We start from the raw sequence: 19,041 nt of genomic DNA, 5'->3' as shown, positions 1-19,041 counted from the left end.
CCCTGGTACTGTCTCCAAAGTAGCTATTAATTATTGGGTTCTTTCTCCTTTGCTTACTCATTTTTTTTTTTTAAATTTTAGTAGCCTGGCCAATAGGTTTAGTTATTAGATTTATCTTAGAATCTCAAGAGTATGGAGGATAGTGTCTCAGGTTTCAGCATTTTTTGTGTTTGTCATTTCTTAGGGCCTATTTAGTCCTTTCAATTTCTATTATCCAAGGTCAAGTATAATTCCTGGACCTTCAGCTCAAGCCCCAGTCTGTGATTAACGTTAGGTGCTTCAACCAGAGCCCCCTAGCAGTTCTGACCATGGAAACAACTCACCACCCTGTGTTGAAAGGAAGGGACTCCACTCTCCTGAGAGTGCCCATAGCTGACAGGGGCCCCGGTTTCTGAGCAACCATACTCACCCGTGTGTGTGTTCTTCTTCCTCATTCTTCCTCTCTTGATGTTGCAGGCTGGGATAGATACAATAGGTGGCTCCTCTGTGCTCTTGGGCCCCCCAAGTCCATTCCAGATCAGTGGCTGAGGCTGCAGTCCGCATAGGCATTCCCAGGATATGCTGCCTATTGGCAATATCTGCCACTGGAAGGTAAGCTCCCAGATCCAGAAGACAAGAGAGGCCACAGATCCTGCTCTAGGGGTTTGTGACAAGTCAACTCTACGGTATTTACTTTAGTGGGAGCGATCATTCCCACGCTATGGATGAGTAGGTATCTTTGGAGCTGAGACTACAGATAGTACAACTGCTCTCAGGGCCCCCAGCCTGCTGACTCCACCAGGATACAAGCTCCTGGAGTTAGCACACAAGGTAAGGCTGCAGGTTCTGCCCCCAGGACTCACTGACTATTGATTTTGTGTTGTTTGCAATGGGGTAATTGAATTATCTAGTATGACTATGGTCCTTCCTTCCCAGGTGTCCTTGGCTGTTCAGTTTCACTTTTTAGCTGTTTTTAGTGTAGATTCTGTGAAGTTGTTTTGATTGTTTGTGGGGGATATTGGGAGAAAGAAAGTTTCATATCCTGCTCTGCCATCTTCCGATATTATAATTTTTATACTGATTTAACCTATCCACAAGCAATTGATATTTTTCAACTTGTTTAGATATGCCTTTATTTGTGTCAAATGTTTGGCTATTGTGGTCATATAGTTCTGGCATGTTGTGGTAGGTAGATTCTTGATTTTGTACTGTCCATTATTAATTATTTTAATGGAATTTCTCTATCTCTTTCTGCTAGATTTTGTTGTCAATATGCAGAAATAAGGATGATTTTTGTAGGTTTATGTCCAACGACGCTGCTTTGGTTCATTTTTTGGATTGGGTTTCTCTCTTCTTTGAGTCTTGGTATTATTATTGGAAAGGCTTCTATTTATCCCTATTACAGATAATGTTTGTTCTTGATTTTAAATAGATACTACTTATTTCAAGAAAAGCTCTATTTATCTCTGTGCTTAACAGGATATATTTTACCAAAAGATTTTCCAACATCTGTTTTGTTATTGTTCTTTGTCAATTATGTTTATAGCTTTCCTAATATTGAACTAGCCCCGTATTCCTAGTATAAATCTAGTCCCTCTGCTAATATTATACTAAAAATTTTTGTATTTTTGATGTCATTAGGGAAATTAAGCTATAGTTTTCTTTCTCTGCTCTGACTCACCTTAGTTTAGGTATCAAGACCATATTTTGATAGTGAATGAATTTAGTAATTTTTTTTGGTAAGATGGGCTTATTTAAGTATTGGTTCCAATCCTTTTCATCTAAGAAATTTACATAAAAAACTCAATCATTTCATTCAGATAGTTTTATTGGCATATGGTACTTCCTCAACTCCTCTTTTCATTTTTAATGCTGGTAGTTTGCTTCTTATTATTTTAAGTCAAATGAGTTAATGCTTTATCTATTTATTTTAAAGCAAGTTCCTAGTTGCAATTATTATTTCAATTTTTAAAAACTTTCAATTTTGTTAATCTTTTCTTTGATTTTCAGGATTTCTGTTTTAATGTCTTAAAATTTGTCCACTTTCTACTTTTAGAGTTTTTTTTTAAGTTGCATGCCCAATGCATCGATTTGCTTCTTTTTCTCTTTTACTGATTAAAGAGTTTAAAGATAAAAATTTTCTTACAAGTATGGCTCTGGCTGCAACCCACTAATTTCAGTAATTGTATCATTGCTGTCATTGTCTAAAGAGTCAAGAAATAGGTATATATTATATTATAATTCAATATTCTCTGAAGGTCTACTGAATCTAATGGTTTTAAAAGTCTATTCATGTCCTTAACTTCTTTCTTACGACATTTTTTTGGTTTTATTTATTTAGATCTGAAAGAGATAACTTAAGATCCCCAGTAATATAATTTAACTGTCTATCTTTCCTGTAACATTTAACTTTTCCTTTAAGAATTTAAAAGATATGCCATTTGGTGCATATATATTCATTATGGGTATGAATTCATTTTCTATGCTACCTTTTAGTAAAATGTAATTTCCAAAGATCATAATTGTTACTTCTGTCCTTTTTACTTCAGCTGAAGAATAATAGATATTGCTCCGGTCCCTTATTTTAACTTTGTATATCTTTCTGTTTCAAGTGTTTCTTAAAAACAACATATTGTTGGATTCTAGTTTCTTTTTCTTTTTTCATTTTATTTCTTTATTTCTTTTTAAAATTTTATTTTAAATATTTCCCCCAGTTACATATATCATGTTTTTTCCCTCTCCCCCAAACCTCCTAAACGACCCCCCCCCCTTAGCCGATGCACAATTCCACTGGGTTTTACATGTATCATTGATCAAGACCTAATTCCATATTATTGATAGTTGGACTAGAGTTATTGTTTAGTGTCTACGTCCCCAATAATATCCTCATCAGCCCATGTATTCAAGCAGTTGTTTTTCTTCCGTGTTTCTCCTCCCACAGTTCTTCCTCTGAATGTGGCTAGTTTTCTTTCTCATAAGTCCCTCAGCCTTGCTCTGGATCCTTACATTGCTGCTAGTAGAGAAGTCCGTTATGCTCGATTGTAGCACAGTGTATCAGTCTTTGTGTATAATGTTCTCCTGGTTCTGCTCCTTTCACTCTGCATCAATTCCTGGAGGTCATTCCAGTTCACATGGAATTCCTCTAGTTCTTTATTCCTTTTAGCACAATAGTATTCCATCACCAACAGATACCACAATTTATTCAGCCATTCCCCAATCGAAGGACATTCTCTCATTTTCCAATTTTTTGCCACCACAAAGAGTGTAGCTATAAATATTTTTGTACAAGTCTTTTTCCTTATTATCTCTTTTGGGTATAATCCAAGCAGTGCTATGGCTGGATCAAATGGCAGAGTCTTTTATAGCCCTTTGGGCATAGTTCCAAATTGCCATCCAGAATGGTTGGATCAGTTCACAACTCCATTAGCAATGCATTAATGTTCCAATTTTGCCACACCTGCACCAGCATTCATTACTCTCCCTTGTCATTTTAGCCAATTAGATTCTAGTTTCTAATCCATTCTGACCGCCTCTTCTGTTTTATGGGTAAGAAGAGTTTATCTCAATTACATTCAGTTATGATTGTTAATTATGTATTTCCCTCCATATGAAATCTTCCCTCCTTAAACAGTTTAAAATGAGAGTGAGGTTCAAGTATTTCAACTCCCTCACTTCCCCAACCACACTGCTTCCTTCATGTGTAAACTCTTCCTTACCTACTTGATTATGTGATACAATTTTCCTCTCTCTTCTCTCTCACTCTCCTAGTACATTCTTCTGCTGAGATAATTTCAACATAATAGAATTTTACCCAAGTTTAAGTAGACTCATGCTAAGACTCCTGGTGATGGTAAAGTTCTAAGAGGTTACATGCAACCTCTACCAATATAGGAATATGAACAGTTTAACTTTGTTTAATCACTTATGCTTTCATTGATGCTTGAGTTTTTAGCCTTCTTTTGAGACTTATTCTTGAATATCATTTAAAAAAACGTAGTTCTGATGTTTTCATCATGAATGCCTGAATGTCCTCCATTTTATTAATGGGATAATTAATTAATCCATTTCTTCCCCAATCCACCAGTAGGATTAGACTGTTTTCCTGAGTAGGTAGGTTAGTTCCTTTGTCTTCTAGAATATCATATTATAAATTCTCTGTTACTTTACTCTGGCTGTTAAAAGACAGTGGCTCTGTGGTTGGGAAATTATTTCTTTTTCATTTCATGCAGTGTTTTTCTCCTTGACCTAAGAGTTTTGGATTTTTATTATAATATTCCTGGGAATTTTCATTTTTTTCCCCAGAAGGTTCTATTTTGCCAATTTGAATTTTTAAGCAGTTATTTTCTTTAGCAAAAATTTCTGCTTCTTTTCCGACTTTGTTGTTTTCAGTCACGTTTGACTCTTCATGATTCAATTTGGGGTTTTCTTGAAAAAAGATACTCGGGTATTTTGCCATTTCCTTCTCTAACTTATTTTATAGGTGAGGAAACTGAGGCAAATTGGCTTAAGTGATTTGCTCAGGGTCACAAAGCCAATAAATTTCTAAGGGCATTCTTGAACTAAAGAAGATGAGTCTTCAAACAAACAAAAATAGATGAGTCTTTCTAATTCCAGGCCTGGCACCCTATCCACTGTGCCACCAAGGTGCCCCCCGACCCCTCAATGAAAAAAAAAAAAGGCATTTGCCAATTCTAATTTTTAAGGAGTTATTTTTAAAGTAATGTTTTGTACCTCTTTTACCAACATATTATTTCCATTCTTTTTTCTTTTATAATTTTCTTGAATAGTGTTCCATTTCTTTTACTGCTCTTATTTGATTTAAAATTTTTTTGGTTCTTTTTTTATGATCTTTAACTCATTTATGAATTCTTGTTGCACTTGTGTCCAATTTACATGCCATATTATTCTCCTGGTCAGTTCCCTGTCCCCAAGATCTATAGATCTCTCTATCTTCCTAGGCTAGCCTCTGGGCTAAAAAATGACTCATTATGATTATTTCTTGTTTTTATGATTCCTAGACTGTTGTGGAGGTGGCATATTACACAAGTTGGATAAAAATGCCTCCTCTTACTCTACCATCTTGACTCTTCCTCCTCACCCCAATCTCTCTGATCACTTTTCTTCAATCTCCTTTTGTTGGTTTATCATCTGTATCATGTCCTTAACTATAGATTTTGGCTAAGGCTCTGTCCTAGGCCTTTTTATATTCATCTATGCACTTTTCTCTTATCATCTCCTATGGATTTTACTAACAGATGGTTTCCAGACTTCTATAACCAGCCCCAATCTTCCCCAAGTTCTAGCCTTCAATTATGAATTATCTACTGGATATTCTAAAACTAGATGTTCTATCTTAAAATTAACAAATGCAAAACTATCTCATCTTTGCTCATAAATTTATTTATTTATATGTTGAAGACTACATCCTTTTACGCTCTCAAGTTTTCAACCATGGCATTATATTAGATTTATTTCCCTCCCTTACTATGCATATTCAATCACTTGTTATTCTGCCATCTTTACCTTCACGTACATTCCATAAAACCTTATTTTAGCCTTTCATTACCTAGGACAGATTTAACTGCTGAAAGTCTCTTGCCACTTCGGTCTAATCTATACATTGTTGCCAAATTAATTTTCTGTAAACACAGGTCTAATCATATGACCCATTTACAAAATAAATTCAAATGGCTTCTTATTGCTTCTAGAAAAAAAGTATGAATCATTCTATTTAATTTTTAAAGCCACAATCTGATCCTAAACTATATTTATGTCCTCCTCACTGGGCATTACTTCCCTACCAATACTCTAAGATTTATTCAAAGTGTTTTTCTCTCTGTTCTTCATCCATTTCTCATCTCAATGACCTTTTCCTCATCACCTGTACTGTTAGTCAAGTAGTCAACAAGCAATTAATAATGATTATGTGCCAAACCCCTCACTATCTGTTAGGAATACAAAGAGATGCAAAAACATGGATATTGCCATCAAGCAACTAATTTTAATGGAGAGACAATTTGCAAACTTCTATGTACATACAAGATATAAACTGGTAATAGAAGATAGTACCAGAGGAAACTGTGGAAGGTTTAAAGTGAGTTGTGAGGAAGATAAGGAAGCCAGAAGGTGAAGAGGGACAGCACTCTAGGCATAGGAGACAGCCAACTGAAAGGCACAAAATCTGGAGTTGGACTACTAAATATGAGGAAGAGTAATAAGCCCAGTGTTGCTGGATCACAGAATACATGGAAAGGAGAAAATATAAGAAGATTGGAAAGGTAGGAAGGGATTGGAGTGGTCAAGGTTTTAAAATCCAAACAGATGACTTTATATTTTCATCCTACAGTTCGCTGAATATTAATGAATGGATTGACAGAGGGTTGATATGGTTAGAATTGTGCTTTAGGTAAATCTCTTTGGTAGCTCAGTGAAGGATGAATTGGAGGAAGTAGAGTCTTGAGGCAGGAAGAATAACCAGAAGCCTTTTATAGTAATTCAGGTATGAGATGGGGGGAGGGGAACTGCTATGTTGGTGGCTATTTGAATAGAGAAGTAAGCATTTGACAAGAGATTTTAAGAAGATAGCACAGATAGGACCTGGCAACAGAATGAATGTGTGGTGTGAGAGAGAAATGTGAGAGTTGTAGATGACATTTAGGTTGTCATTTAGGCAATCACGAGAATGGTAATACTCTTAACAATAAGGGAACACTGAAACCAAAAGGAGCACTGCTCTGCTGAAGACATGACTTTTTACAAATGAGAACACTGGACAGTGACTGATATGGGTTCTACTGTTTGATGCAAAAAAGTAATGACTCACACTAGTGCTTCTTAGAACAAGAAAGAGTGTAACTGGGTGAGCTACTGTGAGACTGCTTAGGAAAATGGTGCAGATTTAGCACATAATGAAACCAATTTATTTATTTTTATGCCCTTTTTTTTTTGATTGCCAATTACATATAACTGAATTCATATGAGTTATATTCACATAAAATGAGGTCCTACTATACTTTTAATTTTTTTTTTTTTAAATTTTAAACCCTTAACTTCTGTGTATTGACTTATAGGTGGAAGATTGGCAAGGGTAGGCAATGGGGGTCAAGTGACTTTCCCAGGGTCACACAGCTGGGAAGTGTCTGAGGCCGGATTTGAACCTAGGACCTCCTGTCTCTAGGCCTGGCTCTCAATCCACTGAGCTACCCAGCTGCCCCTATACTTTTAATTTTTAACTAAAGCTACCAGGATTATAAAATGATAGTCTAAGCATAATATTATTAAAATTACTATTGTATCAGTTTCTCGTATTCCTTTAGCTTATACTTACCCAGGATATTGAATCATAAAAATGTTTTTAAAAGATTAAATAATTTTGTTGATTGCCCATGATATTCCTATGAGATTCAAACAGCATAGTATATCAATGTAAAACATTTCTAACCTGTTCTGGCATAGCTCCATGCTCAATTCCAGTCCTCAGTAATCTGTAGCAGTTACCAAATAGGTCCCATTTTGTAAGATCATGAGCACTAAAAAAAAAAAAAAAAAAAAAAAAAAAATGAGGGAAAAAAGTTAACTTTATTCTTGGAGGAAAAGATTAAATTAAAAACTAGTTTGCATTCTAATGGATGGCTGAATATAATTTGTTTTGCAAAGATAAAAAATCTTTTGGCAAAGGAAATTTTTAATATTTAAGTTAAAATGATCAAAACGTTTTACAAATTTAGAAATTTAATTTGGTATCCAAAAGTGATCAAAGATAAAAGGAAGAAGGATCCGTGTAAAAAGTATTTATAGCAGCTCTTTTTTAGGAGGGAAGAAACTAGAAACTAAGCAGATGCTCACTAATTGGAGAATAGCTGAACAAATCAAACTACATGAATATAATGGAATTTTATTGGTTCGTAAGAAATGGTAAATGGGCTGGTTTCAGAGAAAATTGGAAAGACTTGAATGAACTGTTATAAAATGAAGTTATCAGCACCAGAAGAATGATTTATACAATAAGAATAAAAAAAATGAACAACTTTTGAAAAACTTAAACATTTTAATCAGCATAATGATTAATCATCATTTCAGAGGACTAATAAGGGAAAATGTTATTCATCTCTTGACAGAGAAACAATAGATGCAAAATAAAAGAAACATATTTTTGGAAGTGGCCAATGTAGGATCATGTTTTGTTTGACTGCATATTTGCCACAAAGACCTTCCTTCTTTCCTTTCTATTCCATTTATTAATATGCAGAAGCTTCTTGGTTGGCTTACCTTAGTTCTACAGAAAACATTTTCTACTCATTTTACAGTAACTGTATATATAAAATAATAAAATTATGTTATAAAAATTATAATTTGAAACTGACATTTATTAAATAGTTTGAACCTTTTGTTTTCTTTAGGTCCTGATGTTTCCCAGAATTACTGACTTATGTGAAATAAAATTAAAAGCAAAACAAAATTTCTACTACCCTACCCAAACAATAACCAAAAAAAAAAAAACCAAAAAAAACTTAAAAGACCACTGGAAGGGAACTAAAATCTATAGAAGTTAAATATATTAGGAACACAGGATCAAGAATTGGAAGGAATTTTAAAAGAGATTCCGCATTTGGCCTACATCATTTTAAAGATAAAGAAATTGAGGGAGTAGCTAGGTGGCTCGGTAGATTGAGAGCCAAGCCCACAGACCGGAGGTCCTGGGTTCAAATCTGAATTTAGACATGTCCTAGCTGTGTGACTCTGGGCAAGTCACTTAACCCCCATTGCCTAGCTCTTACCATTCTTCTGCCTTGAAAATAACACACAGTATTGATTCAAGTACTGTAGGTAAGGGTTTGAAAAAAAAAAAAAAAGATAAAGAAATTGAAGCTCAAAGAGGTTACTGAATTATTCAGTATACCTTTGGTAAACTACCAAGCTAGGATTCTAATCCAGATTTTCTGACTCCAAACCCCAGCACTGTTTCTCTTATGCACTGGTTTTTTTAATATTGCCAAAACATTGTCATTTCCACTACTGTCTACAAACCCAAACCATATTCTTAAAAATGTTAGGTTTGTTGGTTGAAAAATACTGACTATTGACACAATGTATGGAACAAAATTGAATTCTGAAAGTTATTTTGTAGAATTTTCTTGATTTAGTGCTAGAAAAGACCTTATAAATTAGTCTAATTCTCTGTTTTATACACAAGGAAACTAAACTGTGGAGAGTTAAGGTTATTTATTCAATGAACTTCATGTGAAAACTATGAGTAAGATGGAGGGATAAAAATAATTTTTCAATACCTAGAAGATTATCATATAGTATATATTTGGATACTTTTAAATTTAAAGTGAAAACTAAAAATGAAATAAATTAAATCATGTAAAATCAAATGAATATTAAAAATTTAATCTTGGTTATCAACCAATGGTCACTATATTGATCAATATTATCCATAAAACTAAACATTATATAGACAAAACCTTAATCATATTATGCAGGGACAATAAATCAAGTCCAAATAAGATGACATACTTGTGAAAAGAAGTTAATCTCTTTAGTGTTGAGAGAACATTATAAATATCATCATCATCAGCTTCTTCTCCCTATAAACAAAATAAAACATACTCATTACTACAATTGGGATTTTTCAGTATATAATTAAGTTAAAACAAAGTGAAAAAGTCTTAAGATATATATATCTGTAAAAACTTTTAGCTCCTTTTCTATAGGTAAACTAGTAATAAAAGTAATAAGTAAAGATGTTAATACTCAGCATATATGACTTGGAATGATTCACACAAATGACAGATTATGGATACTGAGTTTTCAAAAATATTTGCCAACTAAATTGTAAAAGTCTCAACCTATTACCTTAACCTTCATGGCCATGAGAAAAAATAGCAAGTTTCATGGAGAATACTATGAAGGGTTTCAGCCTATTCTCTATAGAAAGGGAGAAAAATGGCTGTTGTAAAAAGGAAAATGTAGAAATTGGAAATTATCTGCTATTCTGAAACCTTTATTCAGTCATGAAATGCCATCCTCTACCTGCAGAGATAATCTAAGTGTTTTTAAAATTTTATTTAGCAGATTATTTGATAAATATTAAGTCAGTCACACACCTGGCACAAAACAAATAGACCTCCCCCCTTTCAATGGGAAAAAAAAAATCAAGAAAAAAGAATTTTAATGAAAAAAAAAAACAGCAAACTATGAACTACATTGATCTTTAGGTATATCACTGTTAGGATTTGTAAGCAGTAAAATTTGGAAGGGCAGCTAATATTTCGGTAGGCTAATATGAATAACTGGAATGCAAACCTATCTTAAGTATTAATAAAACAAAGCCAAAACAGATGTAGTTTGACTTAGAAAACAAAAACAAACCTCTTGCAAGAGATCTTCTACAGAATGATTAAATCGATCCACAAATTCATCTATCAGTTGGCTCCGAGCTATGTCAACTCGATTTTGGATTGTATATTCTTCACTACATAAGATACTGTAAGTTTTACTGCAGGCTTCTAGAACATCTGATTCTACATGTTTTTCCACAACAAATTTAATTTGCTTTAATAAGGCATCCAGATGCTGGAGAGGAAAAATAACAATTTGAGACATTGCTATCAAAAACAAAATAGGAATAATCAAAAGAAAAATCATTTCCCTTTTATAAACAAATTCATCTGAATATTTAGGAATAACAGTATCCAATTAATAAAATAGAATTAAATTGCAGAGCTTCAGTCCTACCTTTTCCATTCTGCCTGTGCTATAGATTTCTAGGTCAAAATACTGTGGAATCTGAAGCAGATTAGCTACCTTCTCAGCATCAGCAGAATACTGGAAAGAATGAACACATGAAAATATTAAAAATTAATGTTTACTAAAAAAAAGGATGATCTAAACATCTAGTGTACTTTCATTGAGGCTTTACCTTTGATAGCAACATAGGAAGTGCAATTATAAAATGTTCAGTCAATTTGTTTCTATCATCAATTTGAGTTTTTCTTTCTTTGGCGGTTAGCACCTGGAAAAATAAATTTTAAAATGCTAAGAATAGTAAGAATTTCATTTGCTAATTTTCAAGTCTAAAATTAAAACTAATCAATGATTTTTAGTCTAGACAATAATTAAAGTTGGAACCAGCATTTAACTTTTAGAATAAGCAATGATTTCAGAAACTGACTCACCAAACAAGTTGTAGTGATGAGGAATTTAAAAATAACTTCTAACTTGTGAGTTTAACAGGAAAATAGAAATCTGACTTCTATATTAAATTACCCAATTTAAAATATGCTTTCATGTAAAACATTTAGAAAATGTAGTCTTTTTTATACACCAAATAGCTGATTTAGGAATTTAGATTGTCCAAAAAAATTATATAAAATGAAGGTATTTTTTGAAAATGAATTTTAAAAAAATTGGCAATGAAGGGAAAATATACTTTCCTAGTTTTGATGACCCAATTTAACATTAAGAAATGTGAACAAATTTCCCAAAGTAAAAAACAAGCCTTTATTTTCCTTCATATATGATGTTGTATCTAGTCTCCCATTACTAGGTCATAATTTTAAAAAGTTACTTTGTCAGCAGAGGTAGTGATTGTGTATTGCTCCATCTATATTCCACATGGTTCCTCTGGTCATGAGTTGTAATATTTCTTCATGGCTTTAGACACAGATTTTAAACTCACTGTAATTAGTTTCATTATTTAATTCATAACTGAATTAAATGGCAAAGTTTATTTAAAGAGGAAAATTTTGGACAAATTAAGGTACTATTTTGCCTATAGTGAACCTGCTTTTTTGAAGTAGTTCACTAAGATGGAAACATGATAGCTTTAATTGCCTTTCAATATAAGGGACAAACACTGTTAGAGGTATATTGTTGGTAGGGAGGTGGGGAAGAGTGAGAGTGAATAGTCTACAGATTCTGCCTTGAAGGTTCTAAGTATTTTGCTCCATTTTTGAGCAATTGTAGATGGTCCTTGAGACTGCTTTCAGATGGCTTCCTATTACACAGGTTTCTTCTTTACCTCCTGGAAATAATGACCTTACACTGCACAGTTTCCTTCATATTGCCTCTGCCTTATAAGTACAAATGGAGTGGTGGCTGCCAGACTTCAGGATGCTTCATAATATTTCTAGAGGTTCATTTCTCTCTTGTATTCTATCTTCTTGGTAAGAATAAAGTGAAGAATTAAATGCATTCTTTTCTGCTTTCTAAGATCAGGTCAGCAACTCAAGAATTTATTAGATGGTCTGGTTTAGTACAGTCAGACTTGGAAAACACAGATGAATAGCTGAAGTGATAAAGATGACAAATTTAAAGCTGGAAGGATCCTTCAAGAGTATCTAGTTGATGCCTTGTTTTAGAGGGGAGGTATGTGAGGCATGAGAGGCTCAGTGGTATGACTGAGTTAACAAAAGTCATGGCAGAGGGAATTTAGGACTGAGCCCTCTAACTCAAAAGCCATGGCTCCTTTCACTATACTGTGCTGCTACCCCCTCATTTGCTAATAAAGAACATATGTGTGCTTGTTTGAGACAGAGGAAGGAAGAGAGAGGGGGTAGGAGAAGAACAGGAGAGAGAAGAGAAAAAATGCAAAAAGAGAGGGGAGGGAAATGAGGAGGGAATTTGTCTTAGGAAATCTTGATTACTCTCTAGTATACTTCTATTCCAATATTAATTTATCTTTACTTCCACTATTCTACCATTCTTAAGATCAAATCTTTTGTAGAAAGAATAAACTCATTCCATATTGAATTTCAAAAAGATCTCATCAAATTAAGTCTTAATATTTATGTATCATACTTACAATCACATTATATCTTAAATCTTGGTGCCTTGATAGCTGAAATATGAAGTTTACTTTGCTACCAACAAAGCTAGGTTGTAGAGTGAATAGAGTATTGGGATTGGAGTCAGAAAGAACCACTCTCTGCTTATTATCTGATCTGTGAAATGGGGATAATAATAACACCTACCTCCAAGGGCTACTGTGAAGATCAAATGAGAAAATAATTGCAGAGTGCTTTAGCAGTGTCTAGCACACAGTAGGTGCTATATAAATATTAGCTATTAGCATCCTTCATTTTCTATTGATATTGTCCTCTATTAATATCACCCTCCTTTTGAGATCTATTTTAGGTTATTTCTATCATTCATTTCCATATGAATTAGTAGATGGAGGGAACAATATATAGAGGTTTGAGGAGTCTTGATAGGCTGCCTTCCAAATGTTGGCTGCTTGCTCCAGAAAAGCAGCCTACTTTTTGATTAGATATATTTGGCACATAGAAACCTTGACTCCTCTTATGAAACAAACCATGACAAGTCCTTTCTTCCTCTAGGGTAAAGAAATATGTAATACCCTTTTGTGAAATCTATTAATGTTTGGAAATACATAAGGTAACAGCTTCTGAAAAATGCACATGAGAGAAGCATTATATTTGTATGACTCTAGATGGATAGAGTTTCTTTGTAACAACCTCTCAGAATTTTTTTCTTTATTACTTTCTGGATGAATTTTTTTCTCAAGTGAATAACTATTCATCTCTCTACTAAGCCTCTCCAAGAAATACAGAACTATTTCTCAAGGCACTGAAGAACGAGAAACAAAATGCATTTATAGCTAATAACGAAGGCTACAGTAAATAATAGTTCTCTAGGTGCTCATAGTAATCTGATGTTTATGTGAACAAGGTTCTAGACTTTCTTTTAATATCATGGAAATGGCTTGTACTGAGTCTTTAAAAAATGTATTCACACTTATCTTTTGTGATTAGATATCATTAGCAATCATTCTTGAATTAATCCTTTCTTCTAGAATATTCTTCCACACATAACTTCTAACTGAATCTCCTACTTTGACAAGGACTCAATCCAGAGTAATAAGAAAAGTGATATTCCATAATAGTTTTATAATTGCAAATGTGACTCTTTGCAGTATTTCTAGGATATCAAAAACTTTGAGCCATATAGCTGATAAATTAGCGGACACTTTTAAAGGTCTCAAATCTCAAAAGTTACTTCTGAATCCTATGACATTCCTTCATACCTGTGTAAAAACTCCCATGAATTTCTATGTAATAAAAACCTGAAACTTAAAAAGAAAGCGGAAAATATTTTTCACAGTCCTTTCTGGAAATCTCATCAGCTGTGGAGGTAAAGTTAATAGCTTCTTGGAAGCCTATAATCTATATAAAAAGCAGGATGTTACAAGGACATGTAAAAAGAATCTACAGAAGCTTCCTTGGGTTTCCTTTTCCTTTCTTCCTGTGTTTCTCTCTCTCTCTCTCTCTCTCTCTCTTTTTTTTTTTGTGGTCTACTTCTCTCTTACCTATTTTGTGTATTTTATCTATCTGTTTCTATCTACTTCTCAATCTTCCTACTCTTTTGTTTGGCCATAACACAGAATTGAAGTGTGTGTAGTCATGTTGTGTTTAATGAAATATTTTGCTTTGTTATTAATTTAAAAGTGGAAAATTATAATAACATATATTTCTTTCAGCTTTGGAAAAAAAAACCCAGATGGGCAAATTGAGCTATTTTTAATGTATGGGATACCCTTGATAATTTGTAATGTGGGTGAGTGTCTTTAAATAGTTAAAGTTTCTCTAATCATGATCTATGTGATTCTTGGCTATGATAAATGTATGATGATAATCATTACCTTCTATTTTCATACCTGAATCTGTAGAGTCTTTGTGGATTTGTAGTTTTTTCAAAAGGCAGGGTGGTATTACAAATAGAGAATTGGGTGGGAGGCAGTAAGCACCTGGGTTTGAATCTTGCCTCTAAGATATACTTGCTTTGACTTTGGACAAGGTCCTGAGATAATTCCTTTCTATTATGTTGCAGACAAGCTTGTGTTCTTGGTAAAAGGGGTTGCCACAATGAGAGTTTTTCCTATACACCTCCCAAATTGTTATGCTGTAAAAGTGATAAGTTTATTTAGATTGTTAAAAAAATTTTATAATTTTTTAGCTTGTTAACTGTTTAACTGTAAATGTAATCTCTTGCTCCTGCAATCTTATAATAATAGACATAATATATCTATTACTGTCTTTTGGCTTTCTGTAGAACTTTACCTCAAGTTTCTAGGCAATGTATATAATGTGTTGTACTAGAGGTTAAAGAATCAGACTTGGTGTCAGGAAAAACTGGATGCAAATCCCATCTTAGACACTTATACCTGTGTGATCCTGAGGAAGTTGCTTAATGTCTATTAGCCTTTTTTTCATCTGCTAAATGGGGATAATAATATCTCCTTCATGTTGTGAGGATCAAATGAAGTAATATGTAATGTGCTTTGAAAACTTTAAATGCTTTATAAATGTTAGCTATTATTACTACTAATCCTGATAACTTCTTGGTCTATAAAATAATTTGACAGTGTGAAATGACACCTTAAATTCAATTTATTTTCTTAATTCTAGAGCCTACATAGGAGTTAAGTCTAGATATTTAGACATTTCCTTGGTACTGGATCACTGTTAATTAAGTATTAAAGGAGTGTTAGGTCATCATAATGTCCTACAAAGAGCATTACAGTAGGGATCAGTGGATTTGGATTCATAGGATGAAAGATTTAAAGCTGAAAGGAACATCTAAGTTCAGATGAGATGATTAAAAGTCTGTAATTAAGTGATTTGCCCAAGCTCACACAGGTAGGTTGTTTTTTTTTTAAATTACACTATGCAGATGTTTTGTTTTTAATAGTACAATATATACAGTGGAACTTTTGATGAGGTCTTTAAAAACTTAATTTATACAGAATTCATTTATTCATCAGGGCTGAGATTTCAAAGAAGGTTTTGAACAAAATTTAGTGTTACAGCCCAGTCACTAATAAGCCAGGCGACTAAGCAAATCAATTACTTACTAAGCATCTATCCTACTATTAGATACTGTCATAATTGCCAGACAATGCAGAGATGAATAGAATACAATTCTTATCCTCAAGGAGATGACCCCCTGCCCCAGATTTTTTTAGGACATGTTTTCAGAAATTCTATCCTTTCTACAAATCAGGAAAATAAAAATCCTTTGTCAGACCTAGTGAACCTTTCTCTGAGGGATCCCTTAAAAGAGTTGGAGAGGAAATCTTGTTTTCAGTTTTCTACTACAATGAAATCAGGAGGGAAATGGATTCGTCTTTTTTCCTTTCTATTTTCTACTAATATGCTGCAAAGCTATATCTTGCCCCAAACCTCCATTTTTCTCTCTTTCTGGTCCCAGGGAAGAATTTGTACATGAAAAAAAATAGCCATGATTCTTAGGAAAATTTCTTTTGAGAAGTTCTACTGTTTAATCTCCTTTTTGATACCATTTGTCACAGTAATTTAAAACTATTAAAAAAATGATTGTGATTACAAGAATCCCACATATTGTAGTATGTAGAAATATGTAGAAAAGAATTCTAAACAAGAATCTGAAAAGGTTTGTGGAGCAGGTTTACGTCTAAAGAAAAAAAAGAACAAGTCCTTGTGAGCATTTAGGGACTTGAGGAATAATTGAAGAAAATATTAAGAGCAGCAATGAAGCTGCAAAAGAGCAGAGTGTGCCAAATTTGGGGGATAGAGGGACCAGGGCAGGGACTCAGGTTTTAAAGGCAATAAGTTACACTAATAACACTGTGCCATAGGTGACCTGAAGCAATGACCACAGCTTTTCCTCTGACTACTCCTACTTTTTAACTTAAGAATGAGGATTAAGTAGCAAAAATTTTTAACTGAAGTAAAGACAAGTAGTCAGTGCTGTTGCTCCTGCATGTCCTGGGCACTGGACCTCTGTTGGCCCATAACCTACATGGCCAGAAGTCAGGTACCCAGGCTGGGTAGCAGCTTTGATTAAAAGTAGGCACTGAGGAAACAGGAAAGTGAGAGCTCACAGTAAATTTTCCTTCTTCCTATCCAAACCAAGATAGATCTGCAGGGGCAGCACTGAAGTGGTATCTATTGATACAGAGAGACAAGCTAAACAGGCTTGCTGTTTCAGGCCTATCTATATATTGCTTTTCCTCTTTTTCAAAGCTTTTCAAAATCCTCTGAACTGCCACATATTACCATAGGGTTTCAAAAGTAGTTTGAAAAAGGATATATTATAAAACTATATGGCTGAGTGAAAAGGCTTCAAAAATTCTTTTTTGTAGAACAAAGACTGATAGAATGTTTATCCTCATCTTTGGTCCTGACTAGAATTCTCAGCTTCATCAATGGAGTTAGCCTATAAAAGACCCACAGAAAGGTGAATCTAATGTTGTTGGAATTCTGTTTTAAAAGAAGATAAAAATCTGTCATAAGCTCAATTTTTACAGTTCTCAGTACACTGATCATTTAGAATACTTTAATATTGGGAGAGAATTTGGTGCCATGGATTAAAAATATACAGTGGAAATTTACTATTGTTCCGAAAGTTTGTAAGTCAGTTGGAACCTCCAATATATAATCTCATACAAACACTGTTTCCATGTTAGTTATAATCAAGAAGCCAACTTAGAAAATCTATTTCTCCCACATCATATTTTAAGTATGAAAATTTATTAATAGTACTATAGAATTCAAACTCTATGTTTTTCTATAGGAAAGAATATTCAGGGCTCCAAATTTAGATATCAGAAATACATTTCCCACACCAAGTGGAATAGGATGTAGAATCCCCCTCAGGTTTATCTATGGTACTAGTAGTTCCACAGTTTGGTACAAGGACTCTGGGGGTCAAACAAGTACAGGATACTTGAAGAAGTAGAGATGCTTTTCAGTTTTTGCCCTCTTCTCTTCTCCATCTATATACTATTACACTTTGTGAACATCATGAAAGAGCTTCCATGCATTTAATCATCTCTACGCTATGATTCTCAAATCTATCTAACTTTACTGTTAACCTCTAGACTAATCTCCAAATGCTTTTCAGACATCTTGAAATGGAAATTCAGTATACCTCTTAAAACTCAACTTGTATAAAAAGGAACTCATTATCTTTCTCCCTTCAATTTTGCTCCCACCTAACTGCCCTATTACTCTAGAGAACACCATTATCTTCCTAGTCCCTCAGGTGCACTGCCTAGGAGTTATCCTGGATCCTTCATAATGTCTTACCCTTCATATTCAATGTACTGCCGAAGTCTGATCGTTTCAGCTCTGCAACATCTTTTTTGAACACACCCTTTTTCTATCCACCAGCACTGTCACCTTCCCCTATCACCTCACATCTGGTTTATCTCAGTAGCCTACTTGGGGGTGAGTGGGTTGGGGAGGGGATGTCTGCTGCCTCAAATCTCTCCTCATTCCAATGAACCCTCCTTCCAGTTGCCATAGCATTTCCACTGACCTATGGATTGGCACTGGTCAACGGTAAATTTTTAATCAGTTCAGGAAATATTTATAGCCAAAGGTTTTTACTTCTTAAATCATATATATGAAAAACAATACAAAATGACTTTTCCTTGTGTATTTTATTTTCCTACTCTCAACCTAGACAAATGTATGGAGGGCAGAGAAGTTTGTGGTAAAAAGTTTTAAGTACTTTATCTGGCTGAAATAAAATTTAGATTGGGAAACATTATACTAGGTTATACTACCTACTTTGTAGATATTCATATTCTATTATCCTTAACTTTATCCTTCTCAGGCTGGTGCTCTGAAAAGCATCAAAGGGAGGAAGAGAAAAGGAGTCACCTCAGAAATGTTAATTATGGAGAATAACAGAAAAAATTAAAAAATTAATAGAAAAAGGCAATCCTATTAAAAATAGGAAAAGGTTCTGGAAGTAGAATAATCTTTTATAATTTTGGGGGGCAGAGGGACAGAGAATGAAAAATATACTCTTCTGAGGGGCAATATAGTGCAGGGGAAGGAAAATGAATTTGAATTCCAGGGTATATGGGTTCAAGCCCTGGCTGTCTCTTATTAGCTGTATAAATAGGGGTAAACCACTCAACTTCTCAAAGTTCTAGATTTCTGGATCTATAAAATGGGTTCCCAATTATTTGTGTTATCTATACTTCATAGGGCTGTTGTGAGGAAAATTATTTGTAAAACCATATATAAAGCATCATGAAAGGTGAAT

The 19,041-nt window shown here is 33.9% G+C and overlaps 1 protein-coding gene across 1 annotated transcript in view; it reads right to left on the bottom strand.

Moving 5' to 3' along the window:
- The window catches only part of STAG1 (stromal antigen 1), a 257,933-nt gene that overhangs the window by 63,736 nt on the left and 175,156 nt on the right, over nt 1-19,041 (bottom strand). Inside the window, exons 16-20 of the mRNA XM_044669151.1 lie at nt 10,904-10,996; nt 10,720-10,809; nt 10,354-10,557; nt 9,499-9,569; nt 7,421-7,508 (exon numbers count right to left, since the gene is read on the bottom strand). Coding sequence (XP_044525086.1) covers nt 7,421-7,508; nt 9,499-9,569; nt 10,354-10,557; nt 10,720-10,809; nt 10,904-10,996 — 546 coding nt within the window. The remainder of the gene's footprint in view (nt 1-7,420; nt 7,509-9,498; nt 9,570-10,353; nt 10,558-10,719; nt 10,810-10,903; nt 10,997-19,041) is intronic.

This window comes from Gracilinanus agilis, chromosome 3, assembly GCF_016433145.1.
Source record: "Gracilinanus agilis isolate LMUSP501 chromosome 3, AgileGrace, whole genome shotgun sequence".
In the NCBI taxonomy this organism is placed as follows: domain Eukaryota; kingdom Metazoa; phylum Chordata; class Mammalia; order Didelphimorphia; family Didelphidae; genus Gracilinanus; species Gracilinanus agilis.
Note: the sequence above shows the minus strand (reverse complement) of the source record. Positions and strands in the feature narration are given on the sequence as shown.